This window comes from Sardina pilchardus, chromosome 3 (genome assembly GCF_963854185.1).
Source record: "Sardina pilchardus chromosome 3, fSarPil1.1, whole genome shotgun sequence".
In the NCBI taxonomy this organism is placed as follows: domain Eukaryota; kingdom Metazoa; phylum Chordata; class Actinopteri; order Clupeiformes; family Clupeidae; genus Sardina; species Sardina pilchardus.
In genome coordinates this window covers 33,512,331-33,539,519 of record NC_084996.1, presented here as the reverse complement: position 1 = coordinate 33,539,519, position 27,189 = coordinate 33,512,331, and the positions used below count along the sequence as shown (strand labels likewise).

The 27,189-nt window shown below is 43.1% G+C and overlaps 3 protein-coding genes across 4 annotated transcripts; 1 reads left to right on the top strand and 2 right to left on the bottom strand.

Moving 5' to 3' along the window:
• Positions 1–1,508: 1,508 nt before the first annotated feature.
• Positions 1,509–2,967, bottom strand: mrm2 (mitochondrial rRNA methyltransferase 2). Its single transcript, XM_062531248.1, has 2 exons — positions 2,603–2,967; positions 1,509–2,369 (listed from the first exon to the last, which is right to left on the bottom strand). Exons 1-2 carry the CDS (start codon positions 2,907–2,909, stop codon positions 1,945–1,947), a joined length of 732 nt encoding a protein of 243 aa, XP_062387232.1. The 5' UTR covers positions 2,910–2,967; the 3' UTR covers positions 1,509–1,944.
• A 383-nt stretch (positions 2,968–3,350) lies between these two features.
• On the top strand, positions 3,351–8,062 carry nudt1 (nudix (nucleoside diphosphate linked moiety X)-type motif 1). The gene is made up of 4 exons (XM_062532961.1): positions 3,351–3,460; positions 4,052–4,210; positions 6,963–7,108; positions 7,249–8,062. Exons 2-4 carry the CDS (start codon positions 4,059–4,061, stop codon positions 7,422–7,424), a joined length of 474 nt encoding a protein of 157 aa, XP_062388945.1. The 5' UTR covers positions 3,351–3,460; positions 4,052–4,058; the 3' UTR covers positions 7,425–8,062.
• Positions 8,058–27,189, bottom strand: snx8a (sorting nexin 8a). Of its 2 annotated transcripts, XM_062532959.1 has the most exons (13): positions 27,048–27,189; positions 17,900–18,027; positions 16,668–16,797; positions 15,053–15,243; positions 14,231–14,351; positions 13,726–13,862; positions 12,847–12,927; positions 12,579–12,739; positions 12,025–12,154; positions 11,823–11,891; positions 10,993–11,142; positions 10,335–10,484; positions 8,058–9,926 (listed from the first exon to the last, which is right to left on the bottom strand). In XM_062532959.1, the coding sequence occupies exons 1-13, from the start codon at positions 27,067–27,069 to the stop codon at positions 9,834–9,836; spliced, it is 1,563 nt and encodes a 520-aa protein (XP_062388943.1). In that variant the 5' UTR covers positions 27,070–27,189; the 3' UTR covers positions 8,058–9,833. The 2 variants fall into 2 exon arrangements, with proteins under 2 accessions (XP_062388943.1, XP_062388944.1); XM_062532960.1 differs by lacking the exon at positions 17,900–18,027 and having other exon boundaries at positions 27,048–27,172.

Genomic DNA, 27,189 nt, shown 5'->3' with positions numbered 1-27,189 from the left:
CTCAACCTAGTTTGGATCCGCATGTAGACTGAACTAACAATGTTCTGAGTACACCTTGTATTCATTCTCCATGAGTAATGGTCATGATCTCACCAACATGAGGTGTTGGCAGTGGGATCCATATGGACACCATAAAACTCATGCATCAAGGCCAGTACTACAATCAAGTATGATTTGAACACTATGGACAGCATTTGTGAAGAAGAGCTCATTACTAAGTGATTGCAATTAACTGCAAAGCCTCTCTTCAGAAATAGACAGGCCATTAAAATACTTAACCACAGATGGCACTGACACACAGAGCTTGGCTTCCGATATCATTTTAAGAGGCAAGATGCTCTCATGTTGTTGCTAGTATTTTGTCAGCATGTCTTTAAAAATCATTTGAAAGTGAAGCTGCAAAAGGTATTCCTACATAAACTTGGCCCATTAATATTTAAGTCTGTGTCTTTGTCATTTCTAAATGAGAAGAAAACATCTAATAAACAGCTAAGCAACCATTCAGGGACAACGGTCATAAATTTAACTGATCATGAAATTACATCATTACTACAGTGGCAATGGTGTGCTTTAAAACTGGCAAGTGCACCAATCAGCCATATATCTTAACCCATAAAGGAAAGGGTTAATGTACATACCAGACCACTCAGACCTAATCTTCTTTCTTTCCTGTCCATCGGCAATGAATGGATTTTTTGTGTTTAGCAAAGGAGCCTGGATAGGAAAATGCATGACCGAAATTAATACTTCCACATAACAACAGAACAAACTAAAGTTCAGACGGTGACTCAGTGTCTTGACATTAACAAAACACAAATGACAAACATTGTGACATTATACAGCATATTTCATGGATTGTACAGGTTACATAACACAATCATGTTTTGTGTAGCACTACTTCTGAAGAGCAAGCCATGCCATGATTGAAATCCTTTGGGCTGGGAGACACAACCCAAACGATGACTCAAGAGCTCCATCCTCTGGCTGATCCCAAATGCAGTAGACTACTTCCATTTAGCAAAATCGTATTACCGTCACATATTAGGCCCATGAGATATTTATTTTCTCAGTTTCAAGTCGCAATTAATTTTTATACATATGAACCCAAATAACACTAAGCAATTTTAAGCTTGCCAAGAAAAAGCTGGTGATGCTCCAATGCTGCCTGTGTAATCATCGAAGCCGTATCTGATAACAGAAATATAAAGACCCACTTGTCTCCCAGCCATAAGCCATACATCTAATTTTCCATTTCCCTAATTAATTACTGCTGAAAGGAGTAGCCATAAGATCTGCTAAGGACAAATGCAAATGTGATATCCACCTTGTGAAGGACGTCTGTTGATCTGTTTGAGGCATATCAGCCAAATGGTTTGGACAGCTGACCACAACTCAATGGAGACAATCCAGAGGAACCTTGATGCATGCATGAGAATGTCCTCAAATGTTGCATGAGACAATGTCCTTTACTAGGGAGGCATTGCTGGGATCAAATCTTCAAAAAAAGGTTGACGAAATGAGAAAAACTTTATATGGGGAAAAAGGCACAATGGCACAGTTATACAATCTTTCAATATGAAAGATTTTACACAATCATCGGCTCTTCAGCTATGCAATTAGGCCTCTCTTTCCTGATCCTTTCTGAGTCATTCAGTCACCTTTCTGGATGACTCACTGCAAAATGACAGGCTGAGAACATGTATCAGCTAACTCACAATGAATATATTTCAAATACCTGCAAATAACTGCAAGCTGATCATGCAAACCACATTATGCATATAACTGTCGAAGTTTACTAGGTGTGAATCTTTCCAGATCATTCTTTTTACATGTCAAAGAGTAACTCCTCAAACCAGGTGCACGTGACCATTTGAAAAATCAAATGATATAACTGTTAGATTCATATTCAAATATTCTGTCTGTTACAAATTGCATGATCCACAGTTAGGTCTTTTTGAACAATTTTGCCAGAAAAAACAGTTCAGCAGATTCTTTTCTGCTCGCCTTTGGCTTAACTGTCTTTACTTCTTTAAATATTTCTGCAAGTCCCTGTTGGAGCTTCCAGGTGAGACCTCCATCCCAGCACTTGAGGACAAGGCAGCCTCCGGGCATAAGCACCTTGTCAGAAAGGTCCAGCAAAGAAAGGCACATGGAGATCAGTTTCTCGTGGTCCATCTCACGGAAACCTGAGGCGTTGGGTGCCATGTCACTCAGGATGACATCAGCAAGGCCACCTGGCAGGAGCCTCTGAAGCTCCGCGTGGGTGGCAGGGCTGGTGATGTCCTGATCAGTCAGGAAGTGGGCACCGTCAAGAGGGGCAATATGCAGGAGGTCGACCCCAATGACAGACCCACAGGGCTGTTCAGGATCTGCAACAGACAAAGACGCCTGATATGAATGGGAATTTGTACTAGACTACAGGATGATAACTACATGGTCAGTATCAAAATATCACTGCAACATATATACCTCTACCCTACAACAGGATGCTTCTGAGGAGGAATACACTCTCAAAATAGAACTGCGCATACTTTTTTGATGTTAGGCATTAGGCAAAATAAAACAGTGTTGCCATTCAATGGACATTTGACTGGATCCTTACTTTGCCCGGTTGCATTTACTCTTTGCACAGCAACTTGACTCCATGCACCAGGAGCTGCACCACAATCTACCACATTAAAGCCTGGTCTCAGAATCTTGTGCTTGTCATCGATCTCCAACAACTTGAAAGCACTCCTGCAGCGATAGTTTTGGACATGAGCAGCTTTCACAAAAGGATCCTTAAGTTGCCTGACAATCCAGCGTTTGTCAGCCGGACTCTTCCCCTTTAGATTTTGAGGTGACTTCTTCAGTGTAGTAGCAGATGTGTGGATACACCTTCTATGGAGAAGCACTGAGTGTTTCCACATAACTCAATGATTTTGTGGTAATAACCACAGACAGTAGAAAGGTAGTAACTTGTGCCTGTCTGTCAAAATGTGCTCGAGGTCCCAGGAAATGACAAACAGAAACATGTCTTTTACATCAATGATGCACCCAATTTGCGCAGTTGCTTGACTACCGATTCATCTGCGGTCACGCTGCACACACACCGAAGTCAATTTTAAGTCCTCAAAAAAACAAACATTAAACATCTCCCTTGTGTAATTAAATATAAGGCCTTCGTGCACATGACACTTTTAAAGTAATCAAATATATGAAGTACGATGATCCTAGCCGGTCATATTTAAGTGTAACACCACAGATCTGGACAAGTCGTGATGGTCTTGAAGTGCCTTTATTCATCTGGCATGGTTCGTTCACGTTTTCTATAATTTGACCAGTTTTCGTTGTGTACCCATCATACCCCACTGACTGTATGCCGCGGGAACGAAACTCACTGGTCACACGTTTAGGCAGAAATAAAAGATTTACGTTTTGAAGAAAGACAATATAAACACCATACAACCGCAGTGGATCCGTGAGTTAAATTATCACACAAATTAACCATTTTTGTCTTCATAGTTACATGTTTGGGCTCACGCGCAGTAGCAAGACCACCACTGACAGGCAAACTTCTGAATTAACGTTGTCAGTGCTAACGTTGGCTAGAATGAGAGAGCATGTTAGCATTGATAATAGACTCTACCAGAGTATTCAGCATAATTTATCAGTGTGAAATTATGAATGTTCAATCAGAGCCTGCCCTCGTTTGATAAAAGTCGTATATTACTAAGTTTAACATTGCGTGCAACCACACATGACTATTTACAAAACATAGAGGTCTCTAACAAGTGTTCCATTCTGTATTACCCCTACTAAAACTAACTGCAGTCGCAGTTTTTCTGAAGTACAATGCAGTGCAATAATATTTTCACGTCCAAAATATTGCATTTCTGCAGTTAACTGTAAAATATGTAGTAATGCAATGCACTTCGTTCTTGCATTTCCTGCATATGAACTGCAAATAGTTCCTCCAAAGCTCAAGTACTGATACTCTGAATGTCAATTTTGACACTTGAAGTAGTGCAGTTGTTTTGATAGGGTTTGACCAGTTGTACTTGCTCTCCAGGGATGCCATGTTCACCTCAAAGCTATTGACCCTTGTCTTGGTGGTACAGCCAGGCAGGGTGTTACTAGGCATGAAGAAGAGGGGGTTTGGAGTCGGGAAATGGAATGGATTTGGAGGAAAAGTGCAACTAGGTGAAACCATTGAGCAGGCAGCCCATCGGTGAGAATCAATGCTCATTGGGGGCCAAGCAGCGAAGCTGCGAGGCAACCCATAGTGATTGTACGTATTCTTATTATTATTATTATTATTATTATTACACATTGCCCATTTCCCAGCCAACCATACACTCCAGAGTTCTGAAATTTGGCACACTCATTCAACTTCAAATTTGCCCGAATCTATTAAATTTACAGACAACAAACCCCAAAACTCCAGCGCCACCAACAGGTCAGGCTGAATTTTTCTAAAAGTTACCCAGGTCTCACATTTTGTCCATTTCTTACCAAACTTGTCACACATGACCTTCAGACAAGGCCACTCAAGACTTATCACTTTGTTAATAAATATTCATAAGCGTTTGCCTGTCACAGCCAATCAAAGTTGGTGACGCACCAAAAAACAGCATGTGAACCTATTCTCTATGTAACCAAAGAACCATACAGTAAAAAGTTGGGATATTTGGTACACTTATTCTCCCTAAGCCAATGACCACATACCTCAATTTTCAGACCCCAGAGCCCAAAACTCCAGCGCCACCAACAGGTCAAAATTCATCAATTTTTCAACAACATTAATGCAAATAACTCTAAAATGCTTAGACCTATCAAGCTGAAACTTGCTCAGTACATTAACGCAATAGGTATAGCCCCACCCACCAATTAACAAGACTTTTCCACAAACGCTGTAGCGCCACCAATAGACCAAGGTCAAAACTTTCAAAAAGTTTCACAGGTCAGAGATTTCATCCGATTCTCACCAAACTTGTCACACATGACCTTCAGACAAGGCCACTCAAGACTTATCACTTTGTTAATAAATATTCATAAGCGTTTGCCTGTCACAGCCAATCAAAGTTGGTGACGCACCAAAAAACAGCATGTGAACCTATTCTCTATGTAACCAAAGAACCATACAGTAAAAAGTTGGGATATTTGGTACACTTATTCTCCCTAAGCCAATGACCACATACCTCAATTTTCAGACCCCAGAGCCCAAAACTCCAGCGCCACCAACAGGTCAAAATTCATCAATTTTTCAACAACATTAATGCAAATAACTCAAAAATGCTTAGACCTATCAAGCTGAAACTTGCTCAGTACATTAACGCAATAGGTATAGCCCCACCCACCAATTAACAAGACTTTTCCACAAACGCTGTAGCGCCACCAATAGACCAAGATCAAAACTTTCAAAAAGTTTCACAGGTCAGAGATTTCATCCGATTCTCACCAAAATTTGCACAGACAATCTTCAGACCATGACTTATCATTGCATTGCTTTATGGAACAATTGACGGAAGTGCTCGCCTGTAACAGCCAATCCAATTTGGCGGCGAAGCCGCCACACAGGAAGTGAACCTATATCTCTGCAAGGCTTTCACGTATCAAGACCAAACTTAGAACATGGGCTCAGAACCCAATTAAGAGAAGCCTCAACAACTTTGGTGCCCATTGACAACTGTGGGGGCGCTATAGTAACAGGAAGTAGGCTCATATCTCAGCGATGCTTACACGTATCGAAACCAAACTTGTTATATGGACTTGGGACCCCACCCTGAGGACGTACAATACATTTGGTGCACTCTGACCACTAGGGGCGCTATAATTAGTAAAACTTTCTCGTATCAACACCAAACTTGGTACGTGGACTTGTGAGCACATCCGGAGGACCTTCACTAAATTTGGTGACGTTTGAACACTAGGGGCGCTATAATAAACAACACTTTCACCTATCGACAACAAACTTGGTAAGTGGACTTAGGAACACATCCCAAGGACACACACACAAAAACAAAAAAAATAGAAATTAATTTTGCCTATTTTCTTCACATCCACTCTCTCTCTGTCTCAAACCCAGACACAAGCACACACACCCTCCTCTATGGTGGTCGAGGGGGGGGGGGGGTTCCATTTGCACACGCCCACTCTCCCATGTCATGTCTTTTGACCACTAGGGGGTTGCTATAATCACAGGAAGTCAGCTTATTTTTCATTAATGCTTTCATCTCTCTCTCTCTCAAACCCAGACACAAGCACACACACCCTCCTCTATGGTGGTCGTGGGGGGGGGGGGGGTTCCATTTGCACGCGCCCACTCTCCCATTTCATGTCTTTTGACCACTAGGGGGGCGCTATAATCACAGGAAGTCAGCTCATTTTTCATTAATGCTTTCATCTCTCTCGCTCTCTAACCCAGACACAAGCACACACACCCTCCTCTATGGTGGTCGTAGGGGGGGAGGGGTTCCATTTGCACACGGCCACTCTCCCATTTCATGTCTTTTGACCACTAGGGGGGTGCTAGAATCACAGGAAGTCAGCTCATTTTTCATTAATGCTTTCATATCTCTCGCTCTCTAACCCAGACACAAGCACACACACCCTCCTCTATGGTGGTCGTGGGGGGGGGGGTTCCATTTGCACATGCCCACTCTCCCATGTCATGTCTTTTGACCACTATGGGGGCGCTATAATCACAGAAAGTCAGCTCATTTTTCAGTAACGCTTTCATCTCTCTCTCTCTCTCTCAAGCCCAGACAAAAGCACACAAATACTCCTCTATGGTGGTCACAGGGGGAGGGGCGGAAGGGGGGTTGTCTTTCCAAATTTCCAAAGCTTGGCCCCCACATTGCTGCTCGCAGCTTTAATTTTCTACTTGAAACTGTTACTCCAGAACATTTTGACCAGCTCTCCTCTTAGCTGACGATGGCTGTCTCCAGATGAACCGGTCACTTATTTATCTGTCTTGACAGAGAATTGTTGGAGGAAAGTGGTCTCACTGTGGACATACTGGATAAGATTGGAAACATCAAATTTGAATTCATTGGAGAGACAGAATTATTAGATGTCCACATATTCAGAGCAGACTCATTCCACGGAGAACCAACAGAATCAGATGGTATTTACCAGTTTCTTTCTTTCTTTTAAAAAATGTGTACCATATATTTTTCAGTTTATCAGTAATATTTGGACTGAGGATGTGGAATCCCCCCCCCCCCTTTTTTTTTAATTAATCAAATTTCCCATTTTGCCCCACAGAAATGAGGCCTCAGTGGTTTGACTGCGACAAAATCCCATTCAGTGAAATGTGGGCAGATGACATTCTATGGTTTCCCATGATGCTTCAGAAGAAGAAATTCCTTGGCTATTTCAAATTCCAGGGCCATGATTTGATTGTAGAACACAAGCTTGAAGAGGTAAATGAGGTTTCATGAGATCATGTTGTACAGTACTCCATCCTTTCTGTTTTGGGTCAAATTAATGAAGCATAGAACGGAAATAATATGTCTACTCTCGTTTGTTTATCAGTGAACTTCTGTTGCTGCTGTTTTGTGCGGTGTAAATATTTCTGAATCAAGATGTACAGTGTACTATGATCACACTGTTCTGTGAAAGGACATTCATTAACATTATTCTTTTCCGAGCCCTTTTGACCTGAGCACAAAGGCTCCAGAGTGTTACAGTTCAGGACTCTGTGCTGTGCTGTGTGTTGGTGTTTAAGGCAATGCGTACCTTGTGCCTACAAGGCTGTGCTGTTATGTATGACTAAAACTGTTACTAATGCGTACCTTGTGCCTACAAGGCTGTGCTATTATGTATGACTAAAACTGTTACTGTGGCTCCAAAATAATGTTCAGAAGACACTACAGCACAGGACCAATGATTTCAATGATATACTGTAAGGAATAGACTTCTCCCTGTGCTCATCGGACATGTCCTAATCTGTTTGAAATAATGCTCCATATTTCATTTAAGTTTTCACGATTGTTTCAGTAGCTGCTTTCATGTTAGAACAGATGTCTGTAGATGGGAAATAATATTTTTAATCTTTGAATAAAGTCGACTAATTTCACATGTGGTACATTTTATTTAGGAATTAGGTTTTGTTCTGGAGAAAAATGAATCTGCGTAGCAGGTTAATACATATCTGGCAGCTCACAATGGTACAGAATGAAGTAATATTTTTCAGATTGCTGTAAAGCAAACAGCAGTACTTTTTAAACATACATGATTTTCTACTGTAATGGAGTGTCTCAAAGTGTAAGCATAGGATCCTTTAGAGAAATGGCAACATTTGGCAACAGGAGGACACAAAAACACATCATGGGTACTAGTTCCAGTTGACCAGAAACAAAAAAGTGTGAGATGAACATAATGTCATAACGAAAATGGCATACCGCTGAATCAAAACTTCAGCCTAAAACAACAACAAAACAAATCAGTGTTAGATTTTAAGGTAGTCATCCTTGCCTAGACAAATAGGTGAATGAGGCATGCTCAGCAGTGAAAATAAAGATAAAAAATTAGCATACCTTAAACACCATTATGTCACTGTGTTTGAAAACATATCAAGTGTCTCATATTCTAACTCAACTGTGAACTGTGTCACTGCCGCTTTAACTGGCTCACTTGGTCAATGATGCCAGTGAAATAAACAGACATTGCAGACAGTTGTACATTAAAAGTGTTTCAACCTGAGACTGAGCATCTATTGACCCTGAAAACCTCTGGTCTGTTCTGGCCTGAAACAGTTCTTTGGCACTGTGTTTTGAAAACTAACTCTCGCTATATACATGCTGTGAACATGAACACATCGGGAAATCTAGTGAATGCATGGAATTTCTAGGCACAGGCATAGCGACTACAGAAGTGATTCACAGCATTGAAGTGTCCAAGAATGTGCAATGCGAAATAAGTAAGAAAAATCCCTTAATGGAAATCACTAACTAAGAGATGAACAACTTTATGACTATTGCCAGCTGTTCTTAGAAGTATGTAGAAAACAAAGGCAACTTCATTCAAGAGGGAACTTCAGGAATAAGATTTGAATTAGAAATTAGTTTTTGTGCGTAACCTAATGGAATGCTTGAATTTCTTAGAAATATTTCAGTTTTGTTTCTGTGCAAAAAAGTAAGGAGTGGAGCCATCACAACACTGCCCTCCTCAGGTTCAGGGGTAAAACAAAACACCAAATCGCACCTTCAATTATTAGTGTGTTTTAGGAGTACATCATAGTCAATACAACTGTAATACACAGTGATTCAGTCTTTCCACTAAATGCATGTGGAACACAATCCAAAGCATTGCTGAATAGACAACAAATGTATGAGCAATATTGAAAATACATCAAACTAAATCAAAATCCTGGGCATGTTAAAACATCAGGCATTTTCAGGGGACACGAACATTATGTTACCAGATAAACATCCTGGTGAAAATCCCTTCTGTATCTGTATTATTTGTACACTATTAAATTAAGGCATCATTCAAAGACTTCCACTCTGAGGACATTTTAGTAGTGAAGCCTGGGTACCATCATGTCAATAAAAACATGATTTGACACAATGCGAGAGCTGTCTTCTTCTTCAAAAATGTGTCCTTCATTTCCCAACCACCTCCGTCTCCCTTTCTCTGTGACTCAACGACAGAGAGCCAGGAAGACACTTCCACTGGTCATACACTTGGTTGTCAATTAAGGTCAGCCAAGGCACAGGGCGTGAAGGAATGTAGTGTTGCTCTGGGCTAGCACCTGCTGGGGAGTGCCCAAAGACTTCTTCTGTCATGTGAAAAGCGCAGCATATGATGCTGGGCACCACCTCTCTCCATGTCTCCTCCTACGCCGTTTACTTGGGGGAGACCGGTGGGGACTGGACGCCATTACTGCCCCCAAACAGGCAGCTCAGCTTTGGGTGGAGATCACTCCAGACCTCACCCATCTAGTTGAGAGAGGGGGGAAAAGACGGGTGTGTTTACCTTAATAAAATACCTTAAGCCTGTTTAGTCTATAAACCACAGGTGCTCCATTCCATTCCAGTCTTCTAATCAAAAGACTTGTCCAAATATACCACTGAAATCATGGCCTCAAAGCTGAGAAATACTTGTGGCAAATTTTGAACAGAGGCACTGGCTTAAAGCTTCTGAACATACATTAGTAAAGGTATATTAACAAACTGTAAAAATGGGCAGGTCTTCAGCAGGTCTATTTAATCCAGAGATGTGGGTTGGCAGACAGCTGGTCAATATTTGTATTCATGGGGTATCGAGCTAAAGCTTTTGGCAGCGCTGCGGTTACCTTTATGCTGTATGGGATACCTCTACCTGTTGCCTTTAAAAGAATGTCTCACCTCTCGGTGTCCTTGCACCTGGGAGTTCACAAAGGCCCCCAGGATGTGAGAGGTGATGGGCAGGTACGTGAAGACCAGCTGGGTCTCCTGATGGAGGCAGAACAGGGAGAAGTAGTTCCTCAGTTCCATGGTCTGGATGGCATTCTCTTGCTGTAGCACAGAAACATAAAAAACAGAAATTGATGGTGTTTCAATGTAGTGTAAGAATAACATGAGATTGCACAGCCTATTTAGACTTGTTTTAATGGTCAGATGTGAACTAATAGATAGTGTGTTACTGCATGGGTGTGGATACAAACATAGAGTACACAGTTTGCTGGAAAAGTACTGAAGCTCAAGTAGAACTCCAGCACTTTACCTCAAACAGTCTGTGCCAATCCAGTCAGCCTTTTGTAGCTATTGCATCAGATCTGTGTGGGACTGATGCCTGTGTGTGATCAAAGAGAGAGACAGAGTGCTGAGAGTGCTGGAAACCCATCTGCTGTCTAATGTCTGCACATTCATTTCATTGTGCATAATAAGCATAATGCATGGAAAGATGGGGCAGGAGTTCATTTGATGTACACAGGAGTACACAGGAATACACTGTGTGTGTGTGTGTGTGTGTGTGTGTGTGCGTGCGTGTGTGTGTGTGTGTGTGTGTTTAGACGGTGCTCACCTGTACGATGCGTGACTCCAGCTGTTCCACGGACACCTGTTCCTTGGGCTGCACAGTGGCACTCATCATCTGCCTCTTCATCACTCCGTACTTCTGCAGAGCCCGCTGGTGCTCGTGCAGCACGCCCTTCTCATGCCGCTCACACAGGTCCTGTAGGCCACACCACCCACCACCCACCACACAGCACCAGAGTTATGGAGGCTCAAATAGCCCTTTAGCACAGGAAGGAAAGGCTAGTTTTTAAAGTGATGACATTTTTAGTGCAACACGATGTAGTTGTTTTGCCTTAAATTATCAGCTTCAGCCTCATTTACAATAAGAACATGGCTTGCCCGGAACGCCTGGTACTGCTCTATGTACTATTGTTTTTGCAGGAGCATGCCCCTTCCGTTGGTTTTAGATGAGTTTGGTAATGCCTTAAGAGGTAAATGGGGACCAAATATGTTGAAAATTGACAAAAGGCAGAATTCTTCAGTGGTCCTTGTATCTCTGATGATCACAGCTCAGCTAAGTTTATTTTATGAGTAATCATCATTTTATAGTTACTATTCTACTACTGACACCATTTGACACCAGCAAAGTGTTAATGAATTACACTGACAGATTATGACGGTAATGCACTTGGGTGCTACTGCATGTGTCAAAAAAGTAGTCTTCTGAACAGTGGTAATTAATGCAATTTAAAAAGATGGAGTATTATTTGGTGAAATCAGCTGGGGTCAGTGTAGAGATGGACCAAATCACAGCAGGAGTTCAGCAACAACTGAAAGGACTACAAAATCACCACTTCACAGTTTTTGACAACTCTGGCTTTTGTCATGCAGACTCACTCTGTAGGACTGAAGCAAATCCAGAAAGAGATTCAGTTTTTCCACCACATCATCCTCCTCTCTTCTTCCCTTTATTACAAAGAAAATGAGAAGAGAGAGAAAACGATTTTAAAAAAGTACTAGTCATTTTGGGCAGGCAGAGTCCCTCTGAATATGTCCACTGAGGATTGCTTTAGAACTGCTACTGGTCGGCTCTCTTTACCTGCTGCATAGCTTTGTCAGCAAGCAGCCCAAACTCCACTGACAGGCCTTTGATAGACTGTCTCAGGGACCCCCAGGTGCTTTGTGACGACGCCAGAGGAGGGATGGGAGAGGTATCGGTCCCCAAGGTACTGGAACAGACAATGGACACGTTGGAATCTATAACTAATTGGACACATGTGGTGGAAAGTACTTTGGAGAGAAAGAAGAAAAAGACAAAAATGACTGAAACACTATTATGCCCAAGCCATTTTCATGTTCAGCTGAGATAGGCACATTCACTTGCTATTCTGAAGCTCCTTGTGCTGACCAAAAGTAAAAACTATGAGAAAAAAAGATCTATTCTGGACTTTGTGGAATGGTTCCAAGGGATGTCAATTTGATATGCAAAGTCCTCCAAAAACAGAGCTTAAAAGTAGGTTACCTCTTTTGGCTGTAGCCAAGCAGCATGAATACTGTATAAATAAAATTTGACCAGTTTACACTTTAACTTGGATTTTGTGCGGTTAAAGTTTAACCGCACAAAATCCAAGCTCTGTTTGCATGACTAGGTACCTGAGCTCCTTCCCGAACATGAGCAGATCCGTGGCGTTCTCCTTGGAGCGCTCGGCCAACCTCTCGGCCCGATCCCGCAGCTTGTTGAAGCTGTTGTGGATATTCTTGATCAGTTCTCTGCTGGAGGAAAACTGGGCCTGGATGTCAGCTGGAAGATAGTCCTGCAGATAGCACACACACACAGGGCTCACTAGGAATACTGCATGAGCTGTTTGGAAACACAACATGAGCATGAGGTCATTGGAGATGTAAACTGAAGGACACAAACCTTTGCTTGAGTTGCATGTCTGCAAGTTAGAAACTCATCGCCCATTTTTTTGTATGCATCACGCAGTTTGGTTTGGACATCCTACAAGGACATAAGAAATGTTAGACACACTAGCTGCTCTTTGCTTTGGATCAACTCCTTTGGACGTCATGGTAACAACATGGAGCCAATAGTCACACATTATGCTGCCCTCCCTGTGATACTTTCTTCAGAATACTTAGCCTATATAAAGTATAAGGTTGCAGTTCATATCCAATACACTTTTAGGTCAAATTCAGGAAACTGGTCTCCATTCAGAGTGTGTGTGTGTGTGTGTGTGTGTGTGTTAAAAATATGAGTACAGTCCTCGCTCTGTAAACGCAAAACAAACATAGTGGCTCGGACCCAGCTGTAAACAATGCAGCAAATCAACACATTGTGTCAGGAACGCGGAAGGAAGTGGTGTGACTTGATCAGCGGTGGAGCACACAAATCATAACCTTTAGCCAAATTACACTTTCCTTTAAAACCTGAGAGTAATCGTTCAAACTGCCTTGGCCTTCTAAACCCCAATTAAATGTTTGAACTTTGTGTTAAGGTGTTGAGATACCTAATCCTGCTAACCAATGACTTTACAGGGAAAGGGTGAACACATACAGTGTAAAAGTCTTGTAAAAGAGGGTTTATGAAGCCTTGAAGTATTTAACAACAACAAAGCAGAGGCTTTTTAACCTAGTGAATGTTAGATCATGCAGTATTACCAATTAAACCAAAACAGTGTACTACTTTCTCTTTTAACTTGACTCAAATTCACAAAAAGCTACATGACAAATGGAAAGCCCAGAGAGAACTACTTCTCCATTTCAGCCCTGCGGCGAGAGAGGAGCAGGGGGCACGCACCGAACCATTGAAGGTCAGGAAGGTCTTGAGCAGCTCATCCTCTGAGAAGAATGGATGCCGTGCCACCAGGTTGATGAACCTCGACAGGGCACGCCGCCTGCCCTCGATGAACTCCCGCTCCGATGTGGAGGTCAACACTGCCAGAAAGGGTCAGTGGTGGAGGAGAAAGAGTTTTAACTTGACTCAAATACGTGGACAGCATTAGGAGTACTAGGTTTTAGTTTAATACCATATCAGAACCTATGGCTGACAAACGGAACGTCCAAACTAAAAGAAGACAACATTTGTTCTTCCTCTGCAGCAAATGGGGTGGAAGCACAGCTAGAGAATTACAATCTTGTGTTTCTTCCTCCATAAAAAGCTGTGGACAAGAACCCGCAACCAGAGTGGGAGATTTTATATATGTCAAAACGCAAGGACTAAAACATTGTAATCTGTGGGTGTGTGATTATAAGCCTCTGCTTGCTGTTGTTTTTTTTCCACATCTGTGAGCCCATAGGCCTACCTCCTTTCAGCATTCTCTTGGGTGGCAGTGCAGGCACCATTCTGTAGGCAAACCTCTGCAGCATGATCTCATGGAAGACGTCAAAGTCGCTGTAGCGACGGTAGACCGATATTTTGAAGCGCTGAAAGGGTAACAAATCGGCTGTCACATGCCATGAAGCACACTCTGTCAACATTGCACTTGGCTGCGGTTTTGGGCTGCGGAGACAGCTACACACGGAGTCAGCTACCACACGTTCAGCCGTGGCCGCTTTGATTCTGAACGCTCAGTGCACAGAAACAACTAAATGCCTGTCTGTGCGCTGAGGTACAGAGGCTGAGCGGCAGCATGCCTCCGCTCCACAGTCTTGGAACACACGGTACATTAGTTCCCCTCCATGCCAGCCTAGGACATTTTCAAAACACTTTACAGATACAAGGAAAAAAGGAAGCACTGTGGAGGGCAGAAATTCCCTAAAGCCCTGGGGACTTTCTGCCACGAAAGCAGACAATAGGAGTGAAAAATACGCTGAATAGCTGAGGGGTATTCCAAGAACTTGTATAAGTAAGAATGAGTGGTACACCTCCTACGAAGAGCACTGTTGCTTTATTTGGCAAGGGGAAGGAAGCCTTGTATCAATTCTGTTGGCATGTACCACTCACGCTTACCCAGGCATTTTCACTGAAATACGCCCTTGGAATAACCCCGTGGTTTCACCACACAAACAACTACCAACTACAACAGAAAAACATCATTTATAAATCCAGCAAACCCTACAGTATTTAAGCAACATCATGCTGACTTTGCCATGTTCTGTTCTGTGGTAGCTTGTGCACTTCTTACCTGGCTGGTGATCTGATACTCTACGTGTTTGAGGAAAAGGCCCTTCTTCTCTGGGATGATCTCAATCTGTATGGTGTCCTTGCCTAACAGTTTGGCTAACGTCTGCGACACAGTCAGGGGGTCCTCCTGAGCAGGCTTCATCTTGAGGCTCATCAGGTCCTTTGGATCACCCAGCAGGGGTTTGGGAAACTCTGTTAGCAAAATATGACCATGATTTTATCACTCAATTAATAAAAAATTAAACTCAAATCCTATGTGAAAAAAAACACTTTGATTGATTAGATAATATCACTGAAAACTGAACCAGGCATTGCTTACAGTACATTATGCAGGATGAATAAAGCAAGGCAACCAAATGTTAAGGAAAAGGCCAGAAGCTGACCAATAATGGTTTCCGTTACAGTATAATGTTAGTCAGCAGCAGTGAAAGAAAGTCTTCAACAGCCATCACTTTGTCACTTACTTATTCTGATTCTCACAAATGGCCTTTTATTATTATAAAAAAAAACACATTGACAAAAGACAAACTAAAACTAGATACAATACACACAGACACACATATATGTACACACACACACACACACACACACATGTGTGTGTGTGTGTGTGTGTGTGTGCATATACAGTATATGTGTGTGTCTGTGTGTGTGTGTGTGTGTGTGTGTGTGTGTGTGTGTGTGTGTGTGTGTGTATAGGCTGATAATTCACAGTTAATGACATAATTACAATGCAATATAGGTAAGACAATATAATGAACATCAATAAACAAAAAAAAACCATCTAGCTTTAGATTTCAAAGATAGTAGCACCCAATGTTTTCAATATATAAAGAACATTAAGATTGAGGAAAGCACCTACACACTCATGAAATTAGATTATCATTACACAGAAATTGTCGCTATGCTAAATTTGTAAAGAGCATGTCAAGCCAAAATATGAAATATGATTAACAGAAAATCTGTTCCCAGAGAAGGGGAGAGAGAGAGAGGGAAAGAGTGCATGGCACCGCTATTTCCCAGCACACACCACAGTCATGTTGCCTGCACCTGTAACAATAAAGGCCTAAAGTAGGGTTTGGAGACAGGCTTTTTGAAAGTGTGTCTCTTCAGGCATAATGGGAGTGGAATAGAGAGGAGAGAATCTTTTGACAGCCAACTCACTTTTTAAACTCCACAGAATGACCAGGTAAAATAATATTGTTTCAGAAGAAGTATCCTTTTTGTAACAGAATATTACTCTTACTCAGTGCCAAAAGCATTTTGAAATTGATTTTGCTGAGAAGCATTACACAAGAGCACACATACTTTAAAAAGCTGACATTATTGACATTTTTTAAGCGACATACCAAGGGGGTGAGAAAGCAGGCGAAAAGCCAGCACAAAAGACCTCTTGAGAAATGCACTCCCCATTGGGAGCAAATTAACACAGTCCTCAACTAACCTTCTGGTTAATGTATACAAATCACCATACACAAGTGAAACCTCATGACTTCAGATTTTACAACCAGGGGTCATTCACCCATCGACTTTACTGTTGACAAAGCGACTTATTCAACTCCGCTTTTACTACTTGAGGAGTGAAGAGTCATATGACAATAGTAAGAATTCTGTCTCACCTTGAATGCAATTCTCCAGCAGCTTAGGACTCGGCTGTTTGCCTTGCTGAGCAAGGGCGATCAGTGCCAGGCCTTTATAGAGGGATAACTTACTGAGAAAGCCATCACTGTTCTCCACGTGATCCGAAATCTGGGAAGGAAAACATAAACATAAACAACCATTAACTATGATCTCAAGCACAATAAACTTCCAGCTCACAGAGTTCCATCCACACTTCTTGAATGAGTACCCAGCTCTTATTTGAACTTGATCCAGCATAAACTTGCATTCAAACTGATGGCCAAGTGTTTAGAGTGATTCATCACCCTCTCTATTTCACCCAAATAACTGGACATTTCCTCTTCATCTGAATATCGTCAAGTGATATCATAATCTAGACAACGTCTTTGAATTGTCCTCCACATTACAACATAATGCACAACAAGATTATCTTTAATTTAGTGTTTAGGCTATTTGCTCTTTAAGAAACACTGTAGCTCTTTTACCTCAAATTAAGGGACTTCCTCCATGTAATTCCACACAGTGCTGTTTCAGAAAGCTGACTGTGACAGACTCACAATATAAATCACATATGTGTGGTGTGAGAGGCACTAAACTGATACTACTCAGAAACACACAACTGTCTAGAACATGCCACAACCTTCTGATCCCTCTTCCAAATGCAAAAGAGTTCAGCTTCTGTTATACAGATGGCAATCATGAGGAAGCACACTTACTTTCATAATAGCTTGTTAAAAAGGGGATCTTAGGGGAAAACACAGAACTGTTTAGTGGCAAGCACACACGTGACTTGTACAACTGTTGTTCATCATTGTCCAAATGGATGAATGCATCATATGTAATGCAGTTACATCCTACCAATGGGTCTTCACTCATTCTCACGTCCCTTCAACAAATGGCACTGTGGATGTCCCTGATTATTGTTTTCCTCTGGAATTCTCTACCTCAGGGAAAAGGGATATCCTGTTCTACACTCTGTGACTAGTCCAGTACCAGTCTAATGAAATTCCAGTGCAGAATAGCCTTTCAAACCCAATTACACAACTGCTGAGTAAGCATCTGGCTCTTGGAAGACTGCAGCCCTGATCTAGCATGGATTCCTGATCCTGATCCCAGATCTGCAGATATATGGGTAGCCCAATTAAAGTATTCCTAAGGCATCCACAGCATTAACTGGATTGATCTATCGATCTATTAATAATGCATGCAAGAGCGGAACAGCTGGGCTCACCTGTGTTTGCACAGCTCTAGGGAGGTCTGTTCTGCTAAGGAGTCGCTGAAAAACCGGCACCTGCACTCGCTCGTCTGCTTGGCCACTGAGGGCTTGATGCACCTCTCTGTAGTACGCAGGCACTGACCCTGTGCTCAGAAGAACAACACATTACACAGGACCACAGCATGGACTCACCCAATTTGCCTGTTGCAGCAACATGGTGGTCATCCTGTCTAGATTATCTTGAGTGTGGCATCATTCTCCCAGTTTTAAACTAAACCTAATCTTAAGTGTCTCTGACATGACTGCCTGATAAATCTGAGGTGTGGCACAGTATATTACTGTGTGCTCTGTGCGTCCTTTCATTTCAGTATTATTCTTTCTTTGTGTTTTGTATGGATGAGACTTTGCCTTTTTTCACAGATAGTGACAGTCTCAGATGTTAAAATGTGCAAATTGACATATCTCCTTAAGACCGAGAGTAAAAATCTATGGAGAATCTCGTTTTCCTAACATTTCTGCGAAGATTGCAAGCATGTGCAAAACAGGACCTCAACAGCAGCTTAAGTATGACCCTGTGCTAAAACAGGAAGCACTGCATTTTCTTCTGTGTCAGCGCACAGCATTTTCCCATCAGCTCTGTGCATGGTCCTGCATGATGGACAAGAGCAGCACTGACCAAGGCATTTTGCTATAGCCTACTTCCATTACACAGTTTCTCTGATGACACAAATCACTAGGCATAGGCCAATTATGCAGAATGCCAATGTCTTCTATTTGAAATATTTCCTGGCTCGAACATCTAAACATTATCATCCTGCAGTGGTCTGATGTCGTCGTAGGCCTTTTAACATTTAGGTGTGCAAAAAGTCCTTCAGTTACGCAGGTCTCTTAAACTGACTGTTTTCATTGGACCGTGTATAGGCTACCATTTAACCGCAAAGAAACGTTTAAAAAAAAGAAGAAGAAGAAGAAGACTTCGTGTGTTCTGATATCCCCTGCCATGAAAATTGAAATGTAAAGTAGGCAAGTAGGTCTACAATGTTCTTGAGACGTTCCGGGCACATTCTGAATGACAAATTCTACACTTCTCGGTGAAAGTCCTCTGTGTTCTCTGGCGTTGCTTAATTAGTATGCAGTCCCATTCTGTGAGTTTCTTTCGGTTCTCACATAAAGACACCATTTTGGCAATAGTTAAATATCCAGTTACAACGATATCACAACTAAACACAACTGCAAACAATTTAGTGAATTTATTTGACAGTAGCACATGATTAACCCTGACACTGACTGGACATCTTCGCACGGGACTGCAGTGAACAGGTGAAACTTGTAGAGCGCTTCATCTCAACATTAAATTTAAGCCATTTTAGCTTCACGTCGGTGACACCTCGGCGATAAACACATTACTACATACACAGCCCATGCTAACACTGTAAAGACTGAATGTCCGAATACTAAACTACTTCTGTTTTTCATTGATAGTTGTGTGTGACACTGGTAGGTATGCCTACCTGCTACAGCCTACAGCGCGACAAACAATTTTGAAGGACTGTTCGTTTGTCGCCTACAGTTTACTTAGCCTACCAAATATTGTGCTAAAACAAAGTTATCAAAACAGGGAAATGAATGTAGTCTGACCAGTGTTAAATGAGAATGATTAATATCCTAGAAATAATACCACAGAGGTAGATAACGGTTGGAAATATAAAAATATAATTTATTTTACATGTATTTCATGGAGAACAGTTTGAGAGCACATGCAACATTTAGTAAGCATTCCCCAGTTAGCTAGATCCACCACAGCTTCTAATCATTCACTTTCTGAGACAGAGCAGGGGGTTTACAACCAAAAAAACACTCACATCAAACCAAAAGATCAAATACACTCCAGGCCTCACAGTGCCAAACAAAAGATTCCAACTCAAGCACATGTGTCACAAACATAAGCCCTGCTCCACCTCCCAACAACCCCATACATACACTAGTCGCTGGGTTAGACACAGACACTTATAGGGAATGGTTGGACAAAACAAAACAAACAAACAAACAAAATAAACCTGCTAACCAGCACAGCAATTCAGTCACGTAATACACACAAGCTGATTCATATATCAGCAATTACCACGGCTGCTGGCTAGCAGAAAGGAAAATACAAGCATATACACACAGTTACACATAATCGAAAGAAAAGACAAAAAACCCAAAAGGAACAGCGATTGCCACACCCAAGCCTCTATGCGGCCTTCCTCCCAGAAGCAATGGCCAAAGATCCCCGTAGTCTCTACAACAGACAAAAGTAGCATCACCAGCATATTCTTACAAAGGTTAATATATAGAAACTAAATAAAAGAAATTCTCATTACCTGCAGACGCTGAAATTACTCATACATACCACCGGACAAAGTACATCTGCTTACATCTGTTACAAGATAAAACAACTTTTAAGAACAGTCACAATCTCTCCAAACAGAGAACAAAAGAGGCCTAGTACATACCTCCCAGCGTGGAGAAAACTCACAACCTCCTTTGGCTGGTTACACACCTGGTCTGAGGAGCAGCAGCACACAGGTGCTGACAATCAGTGGCACTCCCCATTCCTTCCCTTCCCCACTTTATATAGGGAAGGGCCATAATGAGCGCTCATCCCCTCTAGTGGCCATCAAAAATAGTGACCCAAGTGCCACATTTTAACCCCCCAAAATGAATCGGCGCCCCGTCGATGAACTAGAGGAATGGACACAATTGGACAGTTCCCCAACTACTACCCATACCCAACTTATTCACCCTCACTTAGGCCCAACCCATCCCCCATAGTAGATACCACAGGCATAGGGAGCCTAAATGGATTTGAATGTTGACCCGCCGTGTCCCGTCCGGATCGTCTCAATGGGGGTCTTTCCTCTGATTGTGGGTCAGCTTCAGGCACACCTCCAGGACTGGTAGGGGCAGAGTAAGCGACAGACTCATAAGGGTGCTCAAGCACTGCGACAGTTGGCTCACCTTCATCCTCCTCTGGTTCCCAGGTAGATGGTTCGCTGTTTAGCAAGGGGTTCGGTGGCAATGGCAGCAGTGCTGCTCTCATCTCAGTCCTGTGCACTCGCTTCACGGGACCCTCCCGAGACACTGGTACAACAGAATACACCACTCCTCGATCTTCGGGAGCACACATCACTTTATACAGACAGGGGTTCCAAACATCTTGTATTTTATTCCTACCAAGAGAACGATGGTCTTTCAAGTAAACCAGCTCACCTTCTTTAAATCCTTTGTCGTTCACTTTAGAGGAATACTTCTGGTCCCGTTGTGACACCCTTTCTTGCAGCCGCTCTCGAACTTGGGCATATGCCTGCTGCAGACGATCTTGGTGCTCCTGCACCCAGGAATCAGGAGCTTCTTGTTGAGGAACGCAAACACCCCCTAACAAAAAATCAACTGGTAATCGTGGCTCACATCCAAACATCAAAAAATATGGCGTCATACCAGTTGATTGATGCACAGTAGTGTTATAAGCATATACTAAATGCGGAAGATACTGGGGCCACCGCCTTTTCTTCTCTGGGGGGAGGGTGCGGAGAAGATCGTGTAATGTCCTATTAAACCGCTCACACTGCCCATTTCCCTGAGGATGATAGGCAGTGGTGCGGCTTTTCCCCATCCCATAGGTCCGACACAATTGCTGTATCAGGCTACTTTCAAAGTTTCTACCCTGATCCGAATGCAGTCGACAGGGTGCCCCATACACACTAAACCAATGACGCACAAGAACATCTGCAACAGTGCAGGCCTTTTGGTCTCGAGTGGGAATGGCCTGTGTAAATTTGGAGAAGACGTCAGTGAGCACCAGTATATTTTCCCTACCATCACTTGCTGGCTCGAGGATGGTGAAGTCCATTGCTAAGATTTCATGAGGTCTCGTAGCTTGAAGTGTCCCGAGGTAGGTCCTTATTTTAGGCTGGACAGCCTTGGCCAGGATGCACCGTCTGCACTCCTTACACCACCTCTCCACATCCTTCCACATACCTGGCCAATAACAGCGACTCTTCACCAGCTCCGCCGTTCTGTCAACCCCCTGGTGGCCGTGTGCATCATGCAGGCTGGATATTACCTCCTTCTGGAGACACTGGGGTAACAGCAACTGAGCCACCTCCTGATGACCATCTGGAGTGTAGATTAGCCGATACAGGCATCCCTCTCTCTCCACCAGCCGAGGCCATTGCCGGGCGAGCTCTCTCACCGCTCGACCGGCTCCATCCAAATCTCTAGGGCCTGGTGGATGGCCCTCCTTCCACGCAGTACAGATGGGGCCAATGATGGGGTCCAGGGCCTGCAACAAAGCTAAATCTGTCTGTGAACATTCTGGAAAAGCTGATATCTCTGCCCCAATCACCTCAACCTGTTCATGCGGGGGCCATACCCATCCTTCCCGTAGACATGGTGGAACCTCAGTCCCAGGAAAGGTCTTCGCAATGACTTGCCGTGACAGACCATCAGCGTTTCCATTGACCCGTCCAGGACGATATTTTATGGTGAAGTTGAAAGAGGACAGCTGTGACAACCATCTCTGCTCCAGTGCAGCAACCTTAGAGGTCTGCAAGTGACACAAGGGGTTATTATCTGTGTATACAGTGAAAAAATTGCCCAGCAAATATTCCCTGAACTTCTCACAGACGGCCCATTTCAAGGCAAGACACTCCAACTTCATTGAACTGTAATTGTCCATATTTCTTTCCCCTTTCCTCAAACTACGGCTTGCAAAAGCAATTGGGCGCAACTTACCCTCTTGCTCTTGAGAGAGGACTGCTCCGAGCCCATGGAAACTAGCATCTATTTCCAGTACAAAGGGCTTCTGGAAATTTGCATATGCTAAAACGGGTGCAGTTACAAGTCTTTCTTTCAGGGCTTGGAAAGCCTCTTCACATTGACCATCCCACAAGCCGTCCAGAGAAAGATGAGGAGTCTTACCCCTTCGACGGGTGCTGCACAGTTTGGCCACTAGGGCATGGAGAGGTGCCGCTAATTTTGCAAAGCCTTCAACAAATCTACGGTAGTAGCTTGCAAATCCAAGGAAAGCGCGGAGTTCTGCCAGATGTTCAGGTTGCCGCCACTCCCGCACTGCAGCTACTTTCTCTGGATCTGTGGCCACGCCATCGTTGGACACCACATGACCAAGATATTTCACCCGCTTCTGAAAGAAGTTGCATTTGCTCAGTTTCACCTTTAGGTCTTGCTGTTGGAGTCTAGAAAACACTTCTTCCAATCGCTGCAGGTGTTCCTGGACAGTGTTAGAAAAAACAATGACATCATCCAAGTACAGTAAAACAGATTGAAAACGTTTATCGCCAAACATGCGCTCCATTAACCGCTGGAAGGTTGCTGGTGCATTGCAAAGACCGAAAGGCATTCGTATGAACTCAAAGAGGCCAAACGGGGTACAAAAAGCAGTTTTAGCACGATCTTTCTCAGCAACCTCCACTTGGTTGTAGCCACTAGCCAGGTCAATGGTAGAAAACCACTTTGCTCCCGTTAAGGCATCAAGGGACTCTTCAATCCTCGGGAGTGGATACGCATCTTTCCTCGTCCTGCCATTGAGCTGCCTGTAATCCACACACATCCGAAGGCTGCCATCTTTTTTTTGTACCAGTACTATGGGGGATGCGTATGGACTACTGCTTTCCCTAATGACCTTACTGGCTAGGAGCTGTTGGATGTGGGCTCTTACTGCATCATACTGAGAGGGGGGAATCCTCCGATAGGGTTGTCGCACAGGCACTTCATTAGTTAAAGGAATTTCATGCTGCACTAGGCTGGAACAGCCCAAGTCTCCGTCATGCTTAGAAAATAAAGACTGATACTTGCGTAAGAGACTTAGTGCCTGTTCCCTCTCGGACATGGGAAGACCTGACAACTCTGGAAAGGACATCTGACCTTCATTTGGGGGGGTATACGCCACTGTCTGAGCAGACACATATGCCGTAAAAGTATCTTCGGGACAAAGTTCTAACTGTGGCCCTGATTTTGTCAAAGACTTAACGGTCTGGACTGTCCCTACAACCCGGCGGTGCGTTAACCATACATCCTCAGTACCCACATTAGTGATGGGAGCATGCACCAGTCCTTTCTCTGCATACACTAAACAAGGAGACAACAACAACCCTTCAGGAAGGGGATTCTCCTCTGGTCCTAAGGGTTCCAAGAGGAACTCCACTGGATGTGTGGAACCCTGCGGGCAGGTAACAGGAACCATAGTGAGTGTACCAGCTGTAATCTTAACGGAACGCTTGCCCTGCACCCTCACCTTATGTGCTTTTTGGGACTGCAAGATGGCTTCTGTTTTTTGGCAACAGCGGAGGGCTTTTTTCCAGGCCGGGGTCGCCGATAACACCTGAGGGGCCTGAAACAACTCTAACCCATACTTCCCAAACAAAACAGAATAACAATTTTTAATTACATTCATACCTAAAACACCTGGTACTTTAATTTTCTGCTCTCGTAAGGCAAGGATGGAATCTTTAACCACCAGTACTCCACAGTTAGGAAGACACACATCAAATACAGTGACATTAATGTCTACATATCCCACACAAGGAATATCCAAACCATTTGCAGCTTTGAGACCCAACCACCCGCAAGATTGAACCCCACCACTGCAAAGACCCAGGTGTTGTTTAAAAAAACTTTCCGTAATAGTTGTGACCATTGATCCTGTATCAAGTAAACATGGAACATCAACATTAGCCATCTTTATTGATAAAACAGGACAAGACCCTATCAAATTATCAATTGGTTTTGCAACCCGTGTTGAGCCTTGAGGCCCCACCTCCAATGAGTGGCTCTGCTCACTGGGGGGACCTAGTTTCCCGAATGATTATTTGTCTCCTCTGGCATTTGAGACCTGAGGCTAGGTGGGTGGGTGTTTGATGTACAATAGCGTGCAATGTGACCACTCTTATTACACTTAATGCATATAGGCTGTCCATCTGGTGCCCGACGGAATCTACTATAGCGTGCCTGCCTAGGCGCCATTGCTTGGGAGCCATCTGGTCTTAAGGTTTTAAGAACCATGTCTAATTGAGCTTGTTGTTTCATTATTATATCCTTCAACTCTGCAACCTCTGATTTAATTACAGTGTTTTCTTCACAGGTAAAGACCGCTTGAGCCTCACAAGCAAGGGAGGGGGGGCGGGCTGATCTACTTTTATGGGGAAGCCCCTCCTCCACCCAACGTATGGCCTCCTTCCGCAGCTCTAATAAACTCCGTTCTGGATGATCCCTCACCACCCTCTTAAGCTCACGACGAAGTGTGTGATCATTAACATTTTCACAAAATTGGTCACGTAATACATTTTCAGCATTAGGTACAGCATTTGCATTAGCCTTTTTCACTTTGTCCATCAAATCTAACAGAGCATGAGAGAACTCTTGCAGTGATTCGCCCTCCTTCTGCTTTCGGTCAAAGAACTTTTGTTGTAATGTTACGTAAGAATGGGAGGGCCTATACATTTCCCGCAATACCTTAAAAATCTCCTCTGCATCTTCCTTCACCCTACTAGGTCTAAACCGTATTTCAGCACGTGCCTCCCCCTCAAGGTGGTCATACACAAACATTGCTTTATCCACGTCAGTCATGTGTCTACCTCTAATACAGCTTTCTACTTCCTCTACCCAGTCATCTATTGACAGAGATGTAGGACTGGCTTTACCAGAGAACATGGAACATTTTCGCTCTCGTGGAATATAAATAGCTTGCAAATGTCTTTGTCCTGGTCTTGCAGGTTGACTAGGATCAGAGGGGTCTGAAGGGCCAGGTTCATTACCTTTCAGTCTTTCGTTCTCAGTTCTTAACCTCTGTAGTTGCTCCCGAAGGTCCTGTAGCTCTTCCGTCATGGTTTCCCTTTGTTGTCTCACCAGGAAGCTTAACTGAACACAGAGTAGAGCAGAGCAGGTTATAGATCCACTTCGCTTCGCCTCGCAGGTGTTGTCGTTTGCAACAACCGCTGTTCCTTTTTAAAACAATATCAAAACCATTCCCCAAAAAACTAAATGTTGCTCTCAAACCGTGCTGCCGATTACGCCAATTGTAGTCTGACCAGTGTTAAATGAGAATGATTAATATCCTAGAAATAATACCACAGAGGTAGATAACGGTTGGAAATATAAAAATATAATTTATTTTACATGTATTTCATGGAGAACAGTTTGAGAGCACATGCAACATTTAGTAAGCATTCCCCAGTTAGCTAGATCCACCACAGCTTCTAATCATTCACTTTCTGAGACAGAGCAGGGGGTTTACAACCAAAAAAACACTCACATCAAACCAAAAGATCAAATACACTCCAGGCCTCACAGTGCCAAACAAAAGATTCCAACTCAAGCACATGTGTCACAAACATAAGCCCTGCTCCACCTCCCAACAACCCCATACATACACTAGTCGCTGGGTTAGACACAGACACTTATAGGGAATGGTTGGACAAAACAAAACAAACAAACAAACAAAATAAACCTGCTAACCAGCACAGCAATTCAGTCACGTAATACACACAAGCTGATTCATATATCAGCAATTACCACGGCTGCTGGCTAGCAGAAAGGAAAATACAAGCATATACACACAGTTACACATAATCGAAAGAAAAGACAAAAAACCCAAAAGGAACAGCGATTGCCACACCCAAGCCTCTATGCGGCCTTCCTCCCAGAAGCAATGGCCAAAGATCCCCGTAGTCTCTACAACAGACAAAAGTAGCATCACCAGCATATTCTTACAAAGGTTAATATATAGAAACTAAATAAAAGAAATTCTCATTACCTGCAGACGCTGAAATTACTCATACATACCACCGGACAAAGTACATCTGCTTACATCTGTTACAAGATAAAACAACTTTTAAGAACAGTCACAATCTCTCCAAACAGAGAACAAAAGAGGCCTAGTACATACCTCCCAGCGTGGAGAAAACTCACAACCTCCTTTGGCTGGTTACACACCTGGTCTGAGGAGCAGCAGCACACAGGTGCTGACAATCAGTGGCACTCCCCATTCCTTCCCTTCCCCACTTTATATAGGGAAGGGCCATAATGAGCGCTCATCCCCTCTAGTGGCCATCAAAAATAGTGACCCAAGTGCCACATGAAGATCCAAATATCATTTGATCATTACCTTCATTTAACTCGCCTTCCATAGTTCAGATTGTCATGTGAGTGCGACAGCACCTCCATGTGATTTCCTGGAGAAAATAAAAGGAATTTCCCATTCCTTAAAGTTGTAGCAGACTCAGAAACCGGGAACAGTTTGTCTCTTG